Source organism: Oncorhynchus nerka, linkage group LG4 (genome assembly GCF_034236695.1).
Source record: "Oncorhynchus nerka isolate Pitt River linkage group LG4, Oner_Uvic_2.0, whole genome shotgun sequence".
Classification (NCBI taxonomy): Eukaryota; Metazoa; Chordata; class Actinopteri; order Salmoniformes; family Salmonidae; genus Oncorhynchus; species Oncorhynchus nerka.
In genome coordinates, this window is record NC_088399.1 from 56493384 (window position 1) to 56516198 (window position 22815).

At 43.0% G+C, this 22815-nt stretch overlaps 1 protein-coding gene across 3 annotated transcripts in view; it reads left to right on the plus strand.

The window, feature by feature from the left end:
• The window catches only part of LOC115128231 (dolichyl-diphosphooligosaccharide--protein glycosyltransferase subunit STT3B), a 90115-nt gene that overhangs the window by 31396 nt on the left and 35904 nt on the right, over positions 1-22815 (plus strand). For 2 of the 3 annotated variants that reach the window (XM_029657906.2, XM_029657905.2), the window contains exons 2-3: positions 16392-16500; positions 22182-22469. In XM_029657906.2, the coding sequence (XP_029513766.1) occupies positions 16392-16500; positions 22182-22469 (397 nt within the window). The remainder of the gene's footprint in view (positions 1-16391; positions 16501-22181; positions 22470-22815) is intronic. The other variant, XM_065017669.1, reaches the window with a different exon arrangement.

Consider the following 22815-nt stretch of genomic DNA (forward strand, 5'->3'; position numbering starts at 1 on the left):
TCTATTTTTATTTGTTTAACTTCTTATGGGCAAGTGTAATACATAAAAATAAAGCCTAACTTCTTGTTAATCCAGCCGCGGTGTCAGAGTTCAAAAGGCTTTACTGCGAATGCAAACCATGCGATTATCTGAGGACAGCTCCCTGCATACAAACACATGAAAAACATATTTCAACCAGGCAGGTGTGACACGAAAGTCAGAAATAGCGATATAAAAAATGCCTTACCTTTGATGTTCTGTTGGCACTCCAAGGTCCCAGTTACATCACAAATGGTCCTTTTGTTCGATAATGTCCTTTTATATCCATAAAAACTCAGTTTAGCCGGTGCGTTTCAGTCAATAATCCACCCAGTTTCCCTCCATCAAAATGCATACAAAAAGAATCCCAAATGTTACTAATAAACTTTTCCAAACATGTCAAACAACGTTTATAATCAAACCTTACGTACCCTAATACGTAAATTAACAATAACATTTAAGACGGAGAATCGTTATTGTCTTTACCGGAGAAAAATACCAAAGAACAGTGCTTGGAAACACTACAGCCAATATGGGAGCCACCTAGAAAAACGTACATTTCTGGCTAATTTTTCCAAAAAACCGCCTGAAATTCTTTTTAAAGAGCCCCAGGAACTGTAATCTGGGAGGTCTTGGCCTTGTAATTAAAGTGATATCCACTGAAAATAGAGGTAGGCTGAATTTTAAAAAACATTTTTGAGGTGGTTTGTCCTCTTTCGCCTGCCATATCAGTTCTGCTATACTCAGACATAATTTTAACAGTTTTAGAAACTTTAGTGTTTTCTATTCAAATCTACCAATTATATGCATATCCTAGCTTCTGGGCCTGACTAACAGGCAGCTTACATCCGGATGTCAAAATACTGCCTCCTACCCCAGAGGTTAACACTTTTTTTGGTTACTACATGATTCCATATGTTATTTAATAGTTTGTCTTTACTATTGTACAATATAGAAAATGGTAAAAATGTACTTTTGACTGGTATTGTAGACACCCTATGTTTTTTTTGACTTTTTAAGGCAGGGATGTAATTGAGTACTTGAACGGATGTCAAAACTATCTTTTGAAATATTGGAAAAAACTGATTGTCTTGACTACTACGTTAATTTGGTTGAACTCTACTGTTCCATTTGTACATGTGGATTTGTGGGGCACAACAGGAAAGAAGCCAAACATCACACAGTTCTTTCACATTAACTAGAGCTGGGACAATAAACCAAAAATCACACTGACATTGCCCTCATACGAAACAATTTTGATTGTCAGTAATTTCAGTGGTGATTAGGCTGCACAACGTTGTCTGCTAATTTATTTTTCTAAAACCATTATTTGGTCAACAGTATTGTGTATTAACTTGCTTCTTGCAATGAAAATATCTTCCCTGTTTTGCTGCTGGCTCTTATCCCCCCCTCTGCACACAGAGTAAAGGGAGAGATGCATACTGACAGTTCAGCAACATTATAAATATGCGTCTCGGCTTTGTGAGTAACAACAATTTTTCAATGATCAAATAACATCACTTTACAAACACAGTATGTAATTAGATGACTCATCAATAGATTGACTAAATGGGCTCAGCCCTAATAGGTACCATACAAAGATGATTGAGTTTAACATGGCAAATCATGTCATTGAATTTGAGTGTGATATTAAACAGGTTTGCGTTGTTTTGTACTGAACTTTGTGTTTGGAAGTCTGCGCTGGTTTGCCCACTTGGATGTCATGCTCCATAAAATTAAGGGTCCACTTGATTCATTCTGTGCCATTTATTTTCAACCATACATTTTAATTTACTCGTATTCATATTCAGATCCTTGTTAAGTCTTAATGACTCCATTACATTGAACTCAGTCTGGCGTCTGGAGTCTTTGCCAGCCTCTGAGGGAGGATCAGCTCTCATACTTTCCTTTAAGTGTAATCATGCTAGTTAAGCAACAAAAAAAAAGTGCTTCAAACTTCTCAGTATTTGAAGTTTGCACATAACTGAAATATCTTCGATTTGATACTTTGGTCTTTCCAGTCCTCCTGGACTACCTTGTCATCTTAATTGTTTTCTTAGCCTCATTATTAGTAGGCACATTGGTGCAGGGAGAGACTTTAGCCCCACAGGTGGCCCGTGCCCTGCCTGACTCATTCAGAGATATACAGTCACAGGGACGATGGTGCTGAGGCCAGGAAAGATGGGGATTTATGCTTCGGAAGGATGAATCATCTCCTTTCAGCAGAGTGGCGACACCCCCTCCATTTGCCAATTCACCTCACAGCTATAGAATATGTAGTAGCAGCTGTGTGTTTGGAAATAATGATGAAGGGTTGAGGGTGTACAGAGACCGTGTAATTACCGGGGCCCTGGCAGTAAATTCTCTGACCCCAGGATTGTGGAATTTGTGGCGCTCCGCTCATCTGGATATGAGGATAACTTGTTTCAATGGTAGCTTTACTGTCTCTGATTTTAGCGAGCTTACCAGGAAGCGCGTACTCTGCTCGCTGTAAAGTGTGTACTTTATTGAGCGCCTTCTCCTGGTTGACTTTTGAGCCAATGAGGCGTGCGTGTCTTAGACTGTCTTTGCTATTGGTCTCAGTGACTCCTGGGGTCGGCTAGTCATTCTGCTGTACGGCGGTATGATAGTGATGCTTTGTCTGGGGGTGGAATAATTGCAGCTCCAAGCTTTACCAGCGTACTCGGAAAGCTCAGGGCCTTTTCTGCCCACTTGCACCTTCAGACCGAGAGCACCCCTTCAGAGTCCAACAGGTTGACCTCCCACCTGAAGTCAATTTCTGATAAACTGCCACATCAGGGGATGACTGAGCGAGAAGTAATTTCATGCATAATTGTGTTTTTGGTGGTAGAACCAGAAGAGTGGGGGAGATATGAAGTCATCATGAGCAGGCTGTTTTTTCCCCTCTAATTGGATAACGAGGAGGAAGACTGGAAGTTTGATCCAAATCACAGAGATGTTGTTTGCCTATTCATTGAGTGGTGTCAATGGGTATTAAACACGTTGATTTTTAGATATGATGGTGATTACATATGATTGTAATTACCACTGGCGTTGTCCTTACTGTTTGATATCTCACGTTGATTACCGAGCAGTTATGACAGGATTCTTTTTGTCAAAGTAATCGCTCCACTTCTCTGAGCATTCACTTTAGGGCCAGGACAGTGCCAGTATTGCAATTCTCCTTAGTATTGTGGCATGGAAACAAAACCCAAAGGGAATTGAACTTCTTTAGGAAAACAGCCCTAGTGTTGGAAACAAACATGTGGTCATCCAGAGTCTCATTTCTTTCTTTCTCTCCCCTCTGGACTACTTGGGTGTAGCATCTCTCTTCTCCTTTGATCGCCACAAAAGGTGATCGCTTTTGTTGTGTGGTGCAAACCGCTCAATTGGTCATCTAACACTCTGGGTCATACACTGACATGGCTTCCAAGATGATGCTTCAACAACAGCCTGTAAGCAGGTGGCAGTCGATTTATTATCCTCCTTTAACGTCATCTTATAGATGATCCTTTCATCCAGATGGATTTGGCTACCCATGGAGCTGTTTTATAGAGAAAGGGGAGGTGTAGGGATGAACAGGTAAGTCATACAAAGCTATAAGATGGCGAGGGTCCCGTGCAGCTTCTCATCGTGATCAGCGCATGAACTCTCAAAATATCCAATGACTCGACATGGATGCTTCCCCACTGTGCACTTCACTGTTTGCAGACGGTCGTCAAACCTGCATTTTAATAAGGCGCCTCTATAGGTTTGGTATTATGGGCTCAGTTTGTCTTTTAGGATTTTATATAGTATTTGGCAGGGTGTTGTGATGTGTAAAAAGCCTTTTTTGGAATAATTAGGCGTAGTGAGTTTTAAAACCCAGCTCCATTTCACTGGCCAAGTGTGGTGTGTTTGTCTGCAGTGCAGTTGCTGTAGCGCCATTCTCATGTTCCCCCACAGATTTTTGTCATAAACACCCTTAACCAATATTTGTTTCCTTTCTGCCCCCATACGTCTACCACTCCCTCTCTTCTGGGAGACTGCTCAGCTCCTCAGAGGCAAGAATGCCTCTGGTGTGCTCCTCAAAAAGAAGACTCTTCAGTTGGAGGATTTGACTGCCGACCGGAGCTTTTATTTTGTTATGGGGAAGGGTTCCTGTGCCCAACTGGAAATGTTCCTTCTCTGCTTGGTTGTGTTTGTTCACTGGCTCCTCCAGCAGAGTGCTGTAGGTGTTTTCTATTTGATTGTTTACTATCCACGGGGAGGCATCTCAGAGTTGTTTACTTTCCCCTGCTTTGTTCAAATGTCACATCCGCTTAGATGGGGAGACTGGGGAGAGGCTCTACTTGATGGGTCTAGTTCTGCAGCCCCACTGTGAGGAGAAAGCCTGCTCTTAAAGCTGGAAGTCTTAAATAAGAAAGGAGCATTGCAGTTTGCTTTGAACTTTAACCTAGACAGAATCCTGCAATCATCTTGTTGAACTCAATCTCTGCCTCTACGTTCATTGTTTATCGGTAAAGTTGGATTATAGCTTCCCTGTAGTGGTTGTTTGAAGACGGAACAAAAATATAAAACCTAAATGCAAGGATTTAAAGGTATTACTGAATTACAGTTAATGTACGGAAATCAGTCCATTTAAATTAATTAGGTCCTAATCTATGGAGTACAGATATACATCCGTTTGTCACAGATAACTTTAAAAAAAGGTAGGGCTATGGATCAGAACACCAGGCAGTATCTGGTGTGACCACCATTTGCCTCATGCAGCGCGACACATCTCCTTCACATAGAGTTCAGGCTGTTGGTTGTGGCCTGTGGAATGTTGTCCCACTCCTCTTCCATGGCTGTGTGAAGTTGCTGGATATTGGCGGGAACTGAAACATGCTGTCGTACACGTCGATCCAGAGCACCCCAAACATTTCTGTTGAGTATGCAGGCCATAGAATAATGGCTATTTTCAGCTTCCAGGAATTGTGTACAGATCCATGCGACATGGGGCCGTGTATTATGCTGAAACGTGAGGTCATGGCGGCGGATGAATGGCACGACAATGTCTCTGACTCAAAATGCCATCGATAAAATGGATTTGTTTTTCCTTGTCCGTAGCTTATGCCTTCACAACGTTGACATTAGCAAAGTGCTCGCCCCCACACGACAGCATACACGCTGTCTGCCATTTGCCTGTTACAGTTGAAACTGGGATTCCACTGTGAAGAGCACACTTCTCCAGCATGCCAGTGGCCATCGAAGATGAGCATTTGCCCACTGAAGGCAGTTACGTCGCCAAACTGCAGTCAGGTCACGACGACGAGCATGCAGATGAGCTTCCCTGAGACGGTTTCTGACGGTTTGTGCAGATATTCTTCGGTTGTGTTGAAGCCAGATGTGGAGTTACTGGGCTGGCAAGGTTAAGTGTGGTCTGCGGCTGTGAGTCTGGTTGGACATACTACCAAATTCTCTAAAACAACGGAGGCAGCTTATGGTAGAGATTATTTCAATTTTCTTGCATCAGCTCTGGTGGACAACTGCACAATTTAGTGGCCTTTTTATTTTCTCCAGCACAAGGTGCACCTGTGTAATGATCATGCGGTTTAATCAGCTTCTTGATATGCCACACCTGTCAGGTGGATGTATTATCTTGGCAAAGGAGAAATGCTCACTAACAGGAATGTAAACAAATGTGGGTACAACATTTTAGAGAAATACACCTTTTGCATATGTCATTTTGCATGTTTTTTAGACTTTGACTTAATATCCCAGACAACCTTTTCCCACTGACTTAAATGCTGAGGAGTGGAATTAATTGACAGTTTTTTAGTCTCTGTCATTCATTGTTCACAAGGGCTTACTTTCATCTCAAATGGCTTAATCTAGTTTTCGTCTGTCATTCCCCGTTTCATGCTAATTTCAAAACTTCTCATTGAAGTCTAGGGTGAGGTTTGCCAGGAAGGCTTTTATTGATAGTCCTTTGTTACTAAATTATTAAAATTTGATAATGAATTATTTTTTGAAAAACATTTAATTGGAGGCAATCTGCATAAAGCATAGGTCAAACATTTTAATAATCAAAATGTTGGGCGGTAAAGTTGCTTTTATCGCAGAGCATGCTACTGACTGCTTCTACCCTGATATTGTGCATCTAATAAAAATACCTTCTATTTTCTTGGACTGGCTCAGTGCAATTTCTCGGGAATGCAGCACATCCCTGTAGAGAACGCTTGTGTAACTGTTCTTATGGGGACTTTTGAGATCAGGGGGCTTTAGAATTGCTTCCAAACTGTCCTCTGGTTCCCAAGAGTATGGCTATGTTTCAGGAATGCCTCCCATTCACAAACTTGTACCAATTTATTGTATGTAGCCATGTCCTTAGTGTTTGGTCAATGTGGTTCCTTGATCAGTGTTTGGCTACTTTCAAATGAGCTGTGAGTTTAGGGGGTGCCCAAGCTCCTTGATGTGTTCCTGAGACTGATTTCTGGTTTCATTGAGTGTCAGTAAAGAGTCTAGATGAGCTGGCCTCATTGAGAGGGACTGGCTGCTTACATCACTCTGCTTCACCCTCTCAAAGGAAGGGCCACAACACATTTTGGCAACAGATTTATTCATAACCTCGTTTTTGTTTTGTTTCTGAAACTACAATCTATCGAGTGTGAAATGTTTTTTTTTTAAATAGAATTTGCCCGCTCTGCATGCTCCACCGCCAGCCGTCGATGCTTGTACCATGAGGCTAAACAACCATTTTATTTTTCATTAGCCGTGTACACATTTGTTTAAAGTTTGGTCATGCAGTACAGGGACTTGCTGAGCGACGTTCTGAAACTCTTGTAAGCCTATGCGTTTTTCTTTGTTTTAGAACTGCGCTGACCTCCAGAGGTCCTGAACATGCTTAGCAAGCACTCTAACCCCCTCAATCTGTCTCTCATTGGGCCAGGCTACTGCTGAACTGTTCCATGTGTGCATGGTCCATGACTGAGCTCATAGTTCTGTTTCTGCTGAGCGCCAGAAAGCAAAACCATGCAAATCGAACTGTGCCAAATACAACAAGTGTAGACCTAATGGTGAAAAGCTTACTTACGAGCCCTTTCCAAACAATGCAGTTAGAAAGTAAGACGATAAACAAATATAATAGTTACACAAGGTAACACAATAACAATAACGAGGATATATATAGACTTTATAAGAAGTACTGAAGCGCGCTTAGCCCCCCACCTGCTAAGCGCGCTTCTTCTAAAGCCAAAAGACTGCTGAAAAGTTAACCTCTTGAACCTCTGGGGGCAGTATTTCATTTTTGGATGAAAAATATCTTGTTTAAAACGGGAACGTTATGTCACGAAAAGATGCTCGACTATGCATATAATTGACAGCTTTGGAAAGAAAACACCCTGACGTTTCCAAAACTGCAAAGATATTGTCTGTGAGTGCCACAGAACTAATGCTACAGGCGAAACCAAGATGAAATTTCATACAGGAAGTGAGCCAGATTTTTGAGGCGCTGTGTTCCAATGTCTCCTTATATGGCTGTGAATGCGCAAGGAATGAGCCTACACTTTCTGTCGTTTCCCCAAGGTGTTTGCAGCATTGTGACGTATTTGTAGGCATATCATTGGAAAATTGACCATAAGAGACTACATTTACCAGGTGTCCGCTCTGTGTCCTCCGTCGAAACTATTGCGTAATCTCCAGGTGCGTGCATTTTTCCATTTCTTCAGAGGAGAAACCAAACTGCCACGAGTGACTTATCATCGAATAGATATGTGAAAAACACCTTGAGGATTGATTCTAAACAACGTTTGCCATGTTTCTGTCGATATTATGGAGTTAATTTAGAAAAAAGTTTGCGTTGTAATGACTGAATTTTCGGGGGTTTTTCTTAGCCAAACGTGATGAAAAAACGGAGCAATTTCTCCTGCACAAATAATATTTTTGGAAAAACTGAAAATTTGCTATCTAACGGAGTCTCCTCATTGAACACATCCGAAGTTCTTCAAAGGTAAATGATTTTATTTGAATGCTTTTCTTGTTTTTGTGAAAATGTTGCCTGCTGAATGCTAGGCTTAATGCTATGCTAGCTATCAATACTCTTACACAAATGCTTGTGTAGCTATGGTTGAAAAGCATTTTTTGAAAATCTGAGATGACAGTGTTAACAAAAGGCTAAGCGTGTGAGCCAATATATTTATTTCATTTCATTTGCGATTTTCATGAATAGTTAACGTTGCGTTATGGTAATGAGCTTGAGGCTATAATTACGCTCCCGGATACGGGATTGCTCGTTGCAACAGGTTAAACGGCTACCTGGACATTCTGCTTTTCACCCGCTACGTACCTGTACATATTACCTCGTTCAAATCACCCCAACTACCTCGTACCACAGTACACGGACTCCATACCGGTGAGGGGCCCCTGCATTGCAGGTCAGTGTGGAGGATGTGTTGTTACCTGCCCTCACCGCCTTGGGGCGGCCTGTCAAAGCATTTCATGTCTACAGATATGAGTGCTACGTGGCTATTTAGTTAGTCGGGGAGCGATAACAAAATGATTTGATGATCGACTCAAGTCAGACCGCTTGTGAATGCGTCAGATGGTAGCGTCAGTCTGCCGCTGAGTGAGTTTGAGGAATTGTGATATGTTCACATTCTTATTTGGTCATTTTAAAGTGAATGTAATAGCATAACTGGGCAGTCAATATAGCAGTAAAACTGAATTGAAAGTCATTGGGTTCTAGAGTGTCTATTTAAGCAATAAGACCCAAGAGGGTGTGGTATATGGCCAATATACCACGGCTAAGGACTGTTCATAAGCACGACGCAACGCGGAGTGCCTGGACACATCCCTTAGCTGTGGTATATTGGCCATATGTCGCAAACCCCCAAGTTGCCTTATTGCTATTATAAACTGGTTACCAACGTAATTAGAGCAGTAAAAATAAATATTTTGTCATACCCGTGGTATACAGCCATGGCTGTCAGCCAATCGGCATTCAAGGCTTGAAACACTCAGTTTATAATTAGTTTCAAACCTTTCCTTTTTAAAAGACAGTCTTACATGTCCATTACTTTCGTTACTTGCCTTGGGGCTACAGCAATAAGAATCCAGGGAAGATTTTTATCAGACTTAGCCCTAATGTCCTTTTACAGGAACACTCTGTTTTATTACTTTTTGTCTTTCCGTCAATCTGGAGCAAATAAACCAGACCGATTTTTATTTATTTTTAGTCTGTTCTCTCCCCAGACTAGGCCCAAATATAGCAGAACTAGGCTATATGCTATTGAACAGCTATTGAAAATATGGTATTGAGGGAGCGCATTTAAAGGACAATTTTAGAAGCACTAACGATTTTGGCAAACTTGAGAGTTGGGATTCAGAAATGTTTCAATGCCTTTTCAAATGGCTTTAATTCCGTTGTACCCATGAACAGGGTTGGAAATTAACACCCGCCAAATGCAGATAGACTTTGTCATTCACGGATAAGAATGCATTTTTCACCATTTTGTGGCAGGGCAGGCACTTTTAACCAAACACTTTTGGTTAAAAGAAGCAGGTCACAAAAAATGTATGAATAGAGTAGATTTAAAATCTGCCTGTCACAGTGCCTGGTAGACCAAAAAGTTAATTTCCCACCTTGCCCATGAACAATAAATATGGATATCATAATTATGTCTGTGCTCTGCAGATGGCTTTACATAGCTTGTCATTTTTCATGTGTTGATTTGAATAGACAGTTGCTAAGATCCATGCTTATTGACATGATGGCAGTATGCCCCACCTAGGAACTGAAGCGGCAGCCATCTGTTATTGTTACCCAAACACTACAGCCAGCTGGCTTGTTTTGAAAAGTAAAAAATTGTGACATTTTTAGTTAGACATGAATTAGTTTGGTTCATAATTTGACAGATTTTTCATGGTGTTATGATTTAACGACGTTCCGCGGATGCTGGTTTATCAGATACAAGCTCTTTGCTGTTTCAGCAAGTGTTTACACTGAAATTATGCAGATTTTTTTTATTGCTCATTCCGTAATCCCCGAAATGGTTGACTTGGCGGAATCATTAGCTCAATTTGGTATTCATCACATACTGATCTTATGAGCATTATAGTTTTTCTTTCCCGCTCTTGTTCATGCAAACACCACTAAATCAGTGGTGACAGAACCTCATCAAGCCTGTATACTGGTGAGTAAGTAATTACAGTTAACATTTAAATCCAGAATGATCTACTAATTTCCTGTAGCATCTGCACAATATTGCCATCAAACATCCATAAAATGCAATTACTTGACGGATCGTTGAGCACGGAGCTCAGTAATTTAACCGTGTCGTGTGAATAGGAATACAGCCCATTCGCCAAAATGTCTTCTCGTCCAGCTTCTGTCTCTGTTGGACACTGCAGTATTATAGTAAACCAGTGTCACTCTTTTCCGCCATATGTGACTTGTTTCAGGAAACTAGGCGTATGTCGCACGTCACTACTTCACAGTACAGCCATTTGAACGTAAACATAATTTTTTAAATCAAAATGCATTTTTGTGCCTTCTGGAACATGTGAACTTTCATGTGCCTTAATAACTACCTTGTATTCCATCCATAAATATGAAGACCATTTTTAAATTATGAGTCTAGTTGGTTTAGCCATAGAAAAAGTGAGGAACCTTCCCACTAGCCATGGCTGACATAATGGATGGACATGTGGCGATGAGTTTGGATTGGTCTGCCATGTAGCATGCCTCTGTCTATAACGTGAGCTGTTGAGTATGTGTTGACAGTCCTTTCTGCCGTGCCATTTTTTTAAAGATCTAACGTTAGCCATCGAGAACTAAAGTTTTGCTACTTTTCTCAACATTAATGCTCTGAATTTAGCAGGCTCTATCGACAAATCAGTAGGAAAAAGTGAATGGCTACTTTCTGCACAAGCCACGGTCAATGTGAACTGGAGGTACTTGACACAACTACAAACAAAATGGAGGTAAGGTTCCAGTCTGCCGTGAAGCGTTCATCCATGTATACGGGTAAGAGTCCAGCTACATTTTCCAGATATACACTGCTCAAAAAAATTAAGGGAACACAATGTAACTCCAAGTCAATCACACTTCTGTGAAATCAAACTGCCCACTTAGGAAGCAACACTGATTGACAATAAATTTCACATGCTGTTGTGCAAATGGAATAGACAACAGGTGGAAATTATAGGCAATTAGCAAGACAGCCCCAATAAAGGAGTGGTTCTGCAGGTGGTGACCACAGACCACTTCTCAGTTCCTATGCTTCCTGGCTGATGTTTTGGTCACTTTTGAATGCTGGTGGTGCTTTCACTCTAGTGGTAGCATGAGACGGAGGCTACAACCCACACAAGTGGCTCAGGTAGTGCAGCTCATCCAGGATGGCACATTAATGCGAGCTGTGGCAAGAAGGTTTGCTGTGTCTGTCAGCGTAGTGTACAGAGCATGGAGGTGCTACCAGGAGACAGGCCAGTACATCAGGAGACGTAGAGGAGGCCATAGGAGGGCAACAACCCAGCAGCAGGACCGCTACCTCCGCCTTTGTGCAAAATGACCTCCAGCAGGCCACAAATGTGCATGTGTCTGCGCAAACGGTCAGAAACAGACTCCATGAGGGTGGTATGAGGGCCCGACCTCCACAGTTGGGGGTTGTGCTTACAGCCCAACACCGTGCAGGACGTTTGGCACCAAGATTGGCAAATTCGCCACTGGCGCCCTGTGCTCTTCACAGATGAAAGCAGGTTCACACTGGGCACATGTGACAGACGTGACAGAGTCTGGAGACACTGTGGAGAACGTTCTGCTGCCTGCAACATCCTCCAGCATGACCAGTTTGACGGTGGGTCAGTCATGGTGTGGGGTGGCATTTCTTTGGGGAGACTCACAGCCCTCCATGTGCTCGCCAGAGGTAGCCTGACTGCCATTAGGTACCGAGATGAGATCCTCAGACGCCTTGTGAGACCATATGCTGGTGCGGTTGGCCCTGGGTTCCTCCTAATGCAAGACAATGCTAGACCTCATGTGGCTGGAGTGTGTCAGCAGTTCCTGTAAGAGGAAGGCATTGATGCTATGGACTGGCCCGCCCATTCCCTAGACCTGAATCCAATTGAGCACATCTGGGACATCATGTCTCGCTCCATCCACCAACACCACGTTGCACCACAGACTGTCCAGGAGTTGACGGATGCTTTAGTCCAGGTCTGGGAGGAGATCCCTCAGGAGACCATCCGCCACCTCATCAGGAGCATGCCCAAGCGTTGTAGGGAGGTCATACAGGCATGTGGAGGCCACACACACTACTGAGCCTCATTTTGACTTGTTTTAAGGACATTACATCAAAGTTGGATCAGCCTGTAGTGTGGTTTTCCACTTCAATTTTGAGTGTGACTCCAAATCCAGATCTCCATGGGTTGATAAATTTGATTTCCATTGATAATTTTTGCGTGATTATTGTCAGCACATTCAACTATGTAAAGAAAAAAGTATTTAATAAGAATATTTCATTCATTCAGATCTAGGATGTGTTCCCTTTAAAAAAAATTGAGCAGTGTATAAGTTTATCACATGGCCTCACATGAATCCTTAAAGAGATGGGTGGGACTAAGGCTTAAGAGGGTTTGAACAATGATGAATGGATGTAGACGAACTCTCCAGTAGGTGTAACAAAAATATTCAAGGGCCATTTTCTCAAAACTGGGGTTACACGTTTTTCAACTTTCAAAGCAGAACTACTTCCCATTTCTTTCTCAACTACAGTGTATGATATACCATTTTGTATTTACTTTTATCCAGCGTAATTTTATTTATTTTTTAGATCAAATTTAGCTACATAAGTCACATGAGCATGCAGTGAGAAGGGGAATAGGCTCTGTGTGCACAGTCCTGCCTAGTGGGTGGGCCCCCCCCCCCCGAGTGCCATAGAGTCGTATGGAAAGTAGCCAAGACTGGGTCCACTGGTAGAGCCTTGGCTGATGGTCCTTAATCTCCCATGGGTCTCCATCCAACTGGAACATCCCATAAGTGACCATTATCAAGCTAGTTCTGGTGTATGTATTTGTAATCCTGTTATTCAAATGTTTCATTTAGGTGGCAACTCAGAATATTACTCCTAACCTCCTCTTCTAGAGTTGACACTTGCATTTGTTCTCTCCCATACCTGCTTTTGAAGGCGTTTCACTCTTATGCAGGAGTCGCGACTCCAGTATGGATTTGCTGCTAGTTGGTCCCCATATACTTCATTTGGCATTTATTAGCAATACTTTTTCTATTTAAAAAATAATAATCTGAAATGGCAATAAGACATGCCATATGTGTGTAAAGTCGGACAGTTGGGAATCAACAAATCCATGCAAGATAACCTGAAAACGATCAAGAAGATTGGCCAACCTTGAACCCCAGGTGTACGGTTTGCTCTAGTAATCACAGGCACAGCAGTCTATTTTGTTTAACTATTTCAAGAAGCTCAGAACATTGACTTTGACTGATAAATTTGCAGAAGTTAAAGCAATTTTTATTTTTTTACTTGCTTTTACCGAAGTTAATTTGTGACTAGCTTTTTAAAAAGGTCACCACTCTGCATATGGGTCTGCTCCCAACCTGTGCGTTCTTGGTCTGTTTGCGACTTGTGTGGGCTTTCGTGTGCAAATTCTACGAAATCACCAAGCGCCCGTGTTAAACATTGAGCTGTTGTGATTCAGGCAGCCCCAGCTTAATATTTGGTACTACTGCGTGGTTAATTCCCCGAACTCTTAACACTTACAGGTAATCTATCCATAGTGTGAAGACAGCGGGCAATTAGGCTTAGTCAAGGTGGCAAGTGCACTCCGGGAACAAAAGTCCATTTGGACATTTATCCAAACAGCAGGAGCAGAGCAGGAAAACCAATGATGCGTTTGATTATGTGGTTACCAAGGTGCAAGACGTTATCGGCTCACGAACCACAAAGGAATCCCTTTTGTTTTATGCACTGAATGAGGGCTTTGTAACAATGGAGAACTCATCTCTATAACGGACATGATCGAAATTAGTTGTGATGCCTGGGGGCATCCCCAACCAATTTCAAATGCATAAGATGCTGTGAATAATTTGCTCCAGAGTTGACACGTAAGCCACATTTTAGTTCATTTCCATGCTTCCGAGGCCAGACATGATTTAAACGGCAGGGGTTTGTGTCGCTTGAAGCTCACCTGCTCACTACTTGATGGTGCAGTGATGTTCTGTCGGCCGGGACCGACTAGGCAGTTATGCATTAAATTGCTAATGCACTTGGCAGGCCACATTATCCACCCCATCAAAGTGACAAGTGCAAGGATAAAACACTCTGCTCTGCTGTCCATGAGATCATTGGAAAATGTTTTTTTTTGCGAATATGGTGAGGCAGCGGGTGAAGTTTTTTATAAGTGCTTTCTGTGGTTCTCTCTACTTCGGCCTCCGTGCTTTGACAGTTGACGAACAATAGCTTCCCTGTGTAGGGTATGAGAGGTTAGGTTGTGGAAGTAAGTGCTCTTTGCTGGGCAGCTCTTATACCTGGCTGGTCTCTCCATGCTCCAGAGTCTGAAAGAAACACTGGTTTTGCTGGCTCATGCTCAAACTTGTGAAAGTGTCCAGTCTCAGGTTCTGAAATAATGTGATCTGACTGCATGAGGAGCCACAGGGATCAACAGTCCTAGTTCCATCTCTCTGGAATAGCCAGCTTCAGGTGCACTGCAATATAAGGTGTGTGCGCATTGTGTGTGCATTGTCTGTGCTCAACAGTAGCTTGGTCTCCTCACTAGACATGTCAGTCAGTGAATAATGGATGAGCCATAACAAAAGCATGTTTTATATTCTACTTGAAAGTGAACTGCAACAGTAAGTGCACCAGACGTATGAATAGTGCAAGTGTTTGTTTACATCCTTTAATTCTTTGTTCTTCGCTGGCTTTTGTCACTGTTCAAAGCCTATTTCCTTGATACCAGAAATCATTTTAAAAGCGCCAGAACTTTTAAATCTCCCGTGTGTACAAACTGATATAAAATAACGTAAGCCTAGAAAAGACCGTCATTGACTAGAATTTGTCCCCCAAGCACTTTATCGAAGGATTTTGGCCATCCCCTTTCCCCACCTGCAGATACGAATCCTTCAGGTGAGTTGTGTAGAAGAAAAATGCAGTGATTAATGAGCTTGCCACCCATTTTGGGATGTATGTGTGAGCTTCTTGTCTCCCAGCAGCTCAGTGACCGTGTCCTGGCTGGCTCGAATCTCCTGAATCATCTGCTATGGAGCCAAAGTATTAGGGAAGGATGCTGCTATTGTCCTTAGGGGTTGCTGACATACCAGTGTTGGGGCTGTTTCTGCAGACCAATGTGGTCTGTCCCAAGGATGGATGTCCTTATTTCAGAGCCACAGGTGCATCGCATTGATTGCACAACTGACTCATGAAGTGTATTATATTACTCTGGTTACGTCAACTGTCCCCTACATATAAACTGTTTCTTCGTTTTTTTACACTTGAAATGTAACATCACTGCCTCACGCTGAGCCATATGAAGATTTGAGATATTAATCGAACTCATGGCCTAGCATGGAATCTAAGCAAAGCAAGAAGCCACATGTGAATCTGTATGCAAAGTGTTTACAGAGTGGCTTCTGGGAGACATTTCACAATCTTTAGAGAAAATGATATGAATGTTTTGCCATTTCAGAGCGGCGATGTCACGCAAACCAAGCGGACTGTTCGGGTTGGAAGTTTGGGATGTCTCCGTATTGTCAGATAAAGTTGGTAATTGTCCTTCAAACTTGCACTAGCAGTAGACTCTTCTTTTTCAAGGATATGTTAACACACAGGCTTCCGCATATATGGGCATTCCACAGAGGAACCACACGGAATGAGGCGACGAGATAAAACATTATCTTAATGAATTGTACTTAATGGTTGCTTTTTCTCTGGCAGTTGTCTTCCTAGTGTCTGCTTTTCTTAGTGTTTGTGGCTCGATAGCAGTCCAAACCATTAAATCTCTTCGGTTGCATTAATTTAGCTATTTGATTATTTCTTGAAGACACCTTTTTCTTTTTGGGTCACTTGAACCTGTGCTGGCTGGGGACATTGTTAGAAGTGAGGCTTTGTGAGATTGCAGAATTATGAGTGTGATTGAACTTGCAGTTGATCGGAGCGTTACTGGCTTCAATGCAACATTTTGCATGCTGAAGGGAAGCCTACTCTCTCAAATGATACAAAGCATGTGCAGCAACACTGGCCACCTTTCTTGTAGAATAATAAGGCTATTCTTTCCAAAATCATACTTGATTGCACATTCAACAATATCTTAATATATTTGTATTAGCTACCTGCTTTTGTGTACCACGGTTTTATTTTTGCCTTGTACCAAACAAAGCCATATTCTCCGTCTTCCCACAGGTTCAACTACAGGTCGACACATCATCTGACCACAAATGGGTTTTACGAGTTCCTCAACTGGTTCGACGAGAGGTCGTGGTACCCCTTGGGGAGGATCGTAGGGGGCACAGTAAGTTTAACACGTTCCCTTCTGTGATCAAGCTTAAGTCATCCCAATGAAAAACGAGCCTGTTGGATGAACACATTACAAATAAATAAATATAGGCCTAGACTTCCTGTGTGGTTGTAGTGGGTGGTTAGCTGAGGAAGCACCATGGACCATACATTTTCATAAGCCTCCCCCAGTGCTCTTTGGTCTTCGTCACGCTCCGGAAGCAACCAGTGAGCTGTGTTAACTTGGCGGATTCCCCATGACTGCCATGGTCCCAAAGAGTGTTTACCAACAAGAGCAGATGCTGGGAAATCACAACCTTTTTCACCGTGAGTTACTACCTGCTGGTTCTGCAGGCTTTATCTCCCATTCTCCTCCTTCGGCGGAGCCTCGTATTTTTGGGTGGACCTGTAAAATGTGCACTGAGCACTGTGAATACAATACGACCCTGCTCTTCCTCCCAGCTCCCGGCATGTTTCTCTGTACTGTGAGCACAGTAGCTAATGGGGCGACGGTTTTCGCCAGCCTTGGTAGTGCAAACCTTTTGAAATGGCTCCCTCTGTTACCTCCATCACTTTCTCCACCTAGGTTGGCAGCTGAAGTGTCTCTCTTTGTTCCCTGCCCTGTACAGTGTATTTACTTCAGGGTGGTGGGAGATGAGCCCCGAGCAGTTAAGACAGCCAGACATGTCAGCACTCAGTACTATTGTCAGTCGTTTTAGCAGCAGCAGATATTGCAGCTATGGCATATAGGCTAGTAGCGATGGCAGGTGTTGCTGTTTGGCAGCAATGGATTCAGTCATCCTGCACAAGGGATCCGAACATCCTAACCTGCGGATAACAAGTCTATGTGTAGGCAATGAACCATACTGATGCTCAGCGTGCCAGGTTACCGGTCAGCACTGAGAGTGCAGCAGCGTTTAAACCACATGTGGGTCTGATGCTGGGTACACATAATGCAAATGCCCAGCAACATGCAAATAAATGCAAACTGATGGTAGATCCAGGCTCAATACCTCTGGCAGATACCTCTGTTAACCTTTTTTTGCTGCATGTCAGCTACCTGGCTCAATAAGCTCTGTTTTTCTACATGTTTTTTTCTCCCCTGACACATGATTCCACTATGAAGGTGAGAAGTGTTTCCCTCGGCTGTCCTGATGGTACTTACACACAGTCTACATGGTATGAAGGGCCTTTGAATTTTGTCAGGCAGCCTTCGAAATGTAACAAATCACCTGTTCTGAAAACAGTGCTTCTATGAAGTCTCAGAAATCACGCCAGTTGTGGGAATACTGTAGTGTGAAAGCAAATTAGCTCGTACTCTTTGTTTCTGACAGTCAACAGAGTATAGGGAATGCATGACTAACTAGGGCTGTTGCAGTGACCGTATTAACGGCGGTCATGAGCGATGACCGCATTCAAATTCCACGTGGCTGATGAGTCCTAATCAATTGTGCGCACAATTGGCCCAGCGTCGTCCAGGTTTGGCCGGGGTATGCCATCATTGTAAATAAGAATGTTCTAGTGAATTCAATTTTGAATAGCCTAGTAATAGGGATTTCTTTTCTATTTTCATAATAGGCTGACATTACCCTTATAGCTACAGAATATCTCACCCCTGCGTTTCCATCTTTCTCTCCTTCCTCGCTTTCTTGAGCGTGCAGAGAGAGGGGGCTGTCAACAATTTAGTGAAAGCATGTTTCTATAGCGGTTCCCCAACGTTTACCAAATTAAGCACTGGCCTACTTGCGAGGAATATCACCTGTCACAAATTGAGATGCTCAATGGTTCTCAGTGGTTTATGTGTGAAGTGATTTAAATTGAAAATAGTCTCTGGGTGAAAACATGATAACTTGATGAGAATGTATGCAGCCTGGGGCAAGGAACAGAGGTCAAGCTTTTGTTTGACTTTTTCCAAATCATCAATAGCCTATAGCGCCATCATGCAGCCCATATCTGATTTGATTTCTAAGACATTCTAAAGTTTGTATCATTCACAACTACAGTTGCCAAATAACTCTAAATATAGCATATGTAGGACCTGTTTCAAATGAACACTTTAGTCACTTCATGTACGCTTCAGAATGGGGAAAAATATCCATCCCATTTTATTCAGCTAAATTCAATTATATTCTTCTTCCTATAAAATCATGTAATATAAAATAATGGCACGGGACTTGTGAGCATGCACTGTCTTGCAACCATTTCCATGACATAGACTGACCAGGTGTATCCAGGTCAAAGGTAGGATCCCTTATTGATGTCACCTGTTAAACCCTCTTCAATCAGTGTAGCTTTTTAAGCTGTGAGACATGGATTGTGTGAGTTCCATTCAGAGGGTGAATGGACAAGACTAAAGTGCCTTTGAACAGGGTATGGTGGTAGGTGCCAGGCGCACCGGTTTGAGTGTGTCAATAACTGCAACGCAGATGGGTTTGTCACGCTCAACAGTTTCCCCCGTATGTATCAAGAATGGTCCACCACCCAAAGGACATCCAGCCAATTTGACACAACTGTGGGAAGCATTGGAGTCAACATGGGGCCAGCATCTCTGTGGAACACTTAACTCCTTGTAGAGTCCATGCCACGACAAATTGAGAATGTTCTGAGGGCAAAAAGGGGTGCAACGCAATATTAGGAAGGTGTTCCTTCTGCATAGCCAAAACACGTTCTGTTCTTCTGAAATACATTTTCTTCTGAGGTTCTTTGGAGCTGCCTAAAATGAATCATGGATTCGTTGTGATGGTGTATATTTACATGGATTCATTAGGTTTGCTTAAATGTAGATGTTCCAAAGGTGCATGTCAGTGGCTTGTATGCATGGAGGCCTGGAGATGCTCAACGAGTTTGTGAATTAATGGTCATTTACCTTGAGACAGGAAGTCATTTGCATGACAACCAGCTGACAGTATTTCATGACCGCCACAGCCCTATGGATGGCTGTGTTACTGTAAATCTAATGATCAAATCAACGTTTATTTGTCACACAGCCCTATGGATGGCTGTGTTACTGTAAAATCTAATGATCAAATCAACGTTTATTTGTCACACAGCCCTATGGATGGCTGTGTTACTGTAAATCTAATGATTAAATCAATGTTTATTTGTCACACAGCCCTATGGATGGCTGTGTTACTGTAAATCTAATGATCAAATCAACGTTTATTTGTCACACAGCCCTATGGATGGCTGTGTTACTGTAAATCTAATGATCAAATCAACGTTTATTTGTCACACAGCCCTATGGATGGCTGTGTTACTGTAAATCTAATGATCAAATCAACGTTTATTTGTCACACAGCCCTATGGATGGCTGTGTTACTGTAAATCTAATGATCACATCAATGTTTATTTGTCTCAGCCCTATGGATGGCTGTGTTACTGTAAATCTAATGATCACATCCATGTTTATTTGTCACACGGCCCTATGGATGGCTGTGTTACTGTAAATATAATGATCGCATCAATGTTTTTCTCACACGGCCCTATGGATGGCTGTTACTGCAAATCTAATGATCGCATCAATGTTCATTTGTCACACGGCCCTATGGATGGTTGTGTTACTGTAAATATAATGATCAAATCAACGTTTATTTGTCACAGCCCTATGGATGGCTGTTACTGTAAATCTAATGATCGCATCAATGTTCATTTGTCACACGGCGCTATGGATGGTTGTGTTACTGTAAATATAATGATCAAATCAACGTTTATTTGTCACAGCCCTATGGATGGCTGTTACTGTAAATCTAATGATCGCATCAATGTTTATTTCTCACACAACCCTATGGATGGCTGTGTTACTGTAAATCTAATGATCAAATCAACATTTATTTGTCACACAGCCCTATGGATGGCTGTGTTACTGTAAATATAATGATCAAATCAATGTTTATTTGTCACACAGCCCTATGGATGGCTGTGTTATTGTAAATGGCTGGGGTCTCTGACAATTTTTAGGGCCTTCCTCTGACACCGCCTGGTATATAGGTCCTGGATGGCAGGGGTCTTTGCCCCAGTGATGTACTGGGCTGTACACACTACCCTCTAGTGCCTTGCGGTCGGAGGCCGAGCAGTTGCCATATCAGGTAGTGATGCAACCAGTCATGCTCTCGATGTTGCAGCTGTAGAACCTTTTGAGGATCTGAGGACCCATGTCAAATCTTTTCAGTCTCTTGAGGGGGAATAGGCTTTGTCGTGCCCTCTTCACGACTGTCTTGGTGTGTTTGGACCATTGATGTGAACACCAAGGAACTTGAAGCTCTCAACCTGCTCCACTACAGCCCCGTCGATGAGAATGGGGGCTTGCTCGGTCCTCCTTTTCCTGTAGTCCACAATCATCTCCTTAGTCTTGGTTACGTCGAGGGATAGGTTGTTGTAGTACCTCTTGAAGTGCAGCTTGACTGTATCAAATGCAATCCATCCCATGCAGATTGTGAAGTACACCCAAGATTTGCCTGACTTTTTTTTCAGGCATTACTTTAACACCTGAACGGTGTCACTGCCATTTCTTCAGAGTGGTGTTCCCCAAAACCCTTTGTTGCTAGTCTGCATACATTTGAGCACCTCTTCCATCTCCGAACAGGGACCTAAGCCGTGTGCCGCAACCCACCCCTGCACCCTTCCTCCTTTATCCCTCCCCGCCATTAGCTCTCCTTCTCTCCCCTCTCTGTATTCAAACGGCTGCAGATGAGTCTGACAGCCCTCGTGCATTGTGTATGCTGACACGAAGGGTCACGCCTTTAGTCGACGGACGAGCATATACCAGTTAATGTGACTGTGTCTCTGCAGATCCCTCTTTTCTCTCCCACTCAAGGGGGACATCGGCCAGCCGCTCCCTCTCCAGAGTCGTTGATAAGATTTGAGGGCTGAAGAAATGTGACGCTCGTTAACAATAGGGCTCTGCCAAGCCAATAAACCGCCCTTTGTTACTGTAAAGAAATGGACCAGGCACATTTTCAAGCTGAAGGGCACACATTCAAAAGAATATGGGGGTAAGACTACAGAGAGCCGAGCATCTGTTCTGGGGGCAAACAAACAGTGATTATTTCAGCAGTTGCTAGGCTCAATCCTCAGGACAGGGCGACTGGGTTGGATGATTTGGGAGGGAGGTGCAATAAGACCCTGGTTGATAGTTTAGCCCTCCTAGGCTATGACTAGCTATTTAGAAACGAGAATCACTGCAGGCAGAGACTTGCCAAAGTACCCTCAACTCCTCTATGCATGGCATAGCATACCTCAAGGCATCACTCACGCTGAAACACAGCCCCCCAGACTTCATAAACCTCTCACACAAGCCTAATTAGGACCAGTGTCATGCATCATAGACCGAGCCTTAAGGTTTGGCTGTTTGAGGCCTCAGCCTTGAATTTGGCAATTAGTCAGTATTTCAGTGGAGAATATCACCTTACCTGGTTTTCCACAAGTGTAAATCCAGAGCAGATTCAATTAACTTGACTCACTCTTGTGGTATGTCAAGTGGACACAGCAAGCCATCACTTTCTTGATGTATCACTCTCCTGCCTGACCTGTGGAGTTCCGACAAACTGCTCAGCGGATAAAGTTACAGTACGTTAGGGTTAATTAAAAGGCAGTCAGCATTTTATATCCAGGACAAGACTGGTATCCCCATCCATTTGCATGAAGGTGCCATAAATGTTCCCATTCCACTCCCTCTAGCTCGTCTCTTTCTCTCTCCAGGTCTATCCAGGTTTGATGGTCACCGCAGGCCTTATCCACTACGTGCTGAACCTGCTGCACTTGACGGTGCACATCAGGGACGTCTGCGTCTTCCTGGCTCCAGTCTTCAGCGGCCTGACGTCCATCTCCACCTTCCTGCTGACTCGGGAGCTGTGGAACCAGGGGGCGGGGCTTCTGGCTGCCTGCTTTATCGCCATCGTGCCTGGGTACATCTCCCGCTCTGTGGCCGGCTCCTTCGACAACGAGGGCATCGCCATCTTTGCCCTGCAGTTCACCTACTACCTATGGGTAAGCCTGCCCCTTTCCAGCCCAAACTTTATCATTTAAATATACTTTTTAGATCCTTTATTTAATGTTTTAACACATTTAGGGCTGGTTTCACAGACCCAGATTAAGCTTAGTCCTGGACTAAAGAGCAAGTTCAATGGAGAATCTCCATCAAAATAGCTTTTTAGTCCAGGACCAGACTAAATCTTTGTCCCGGAAACCCACTATTGCCGCTGTAACACTCTGAAGTACCAGTTGGATGTTCTTTTTCAGTGTGTTTACTGATCGTATACTCATGCCCCATTGATTGGAAGGGAGGGACAGGTTCTATTTGAAGAGATTTTCAGTCCTTAATGTTCTAATATCT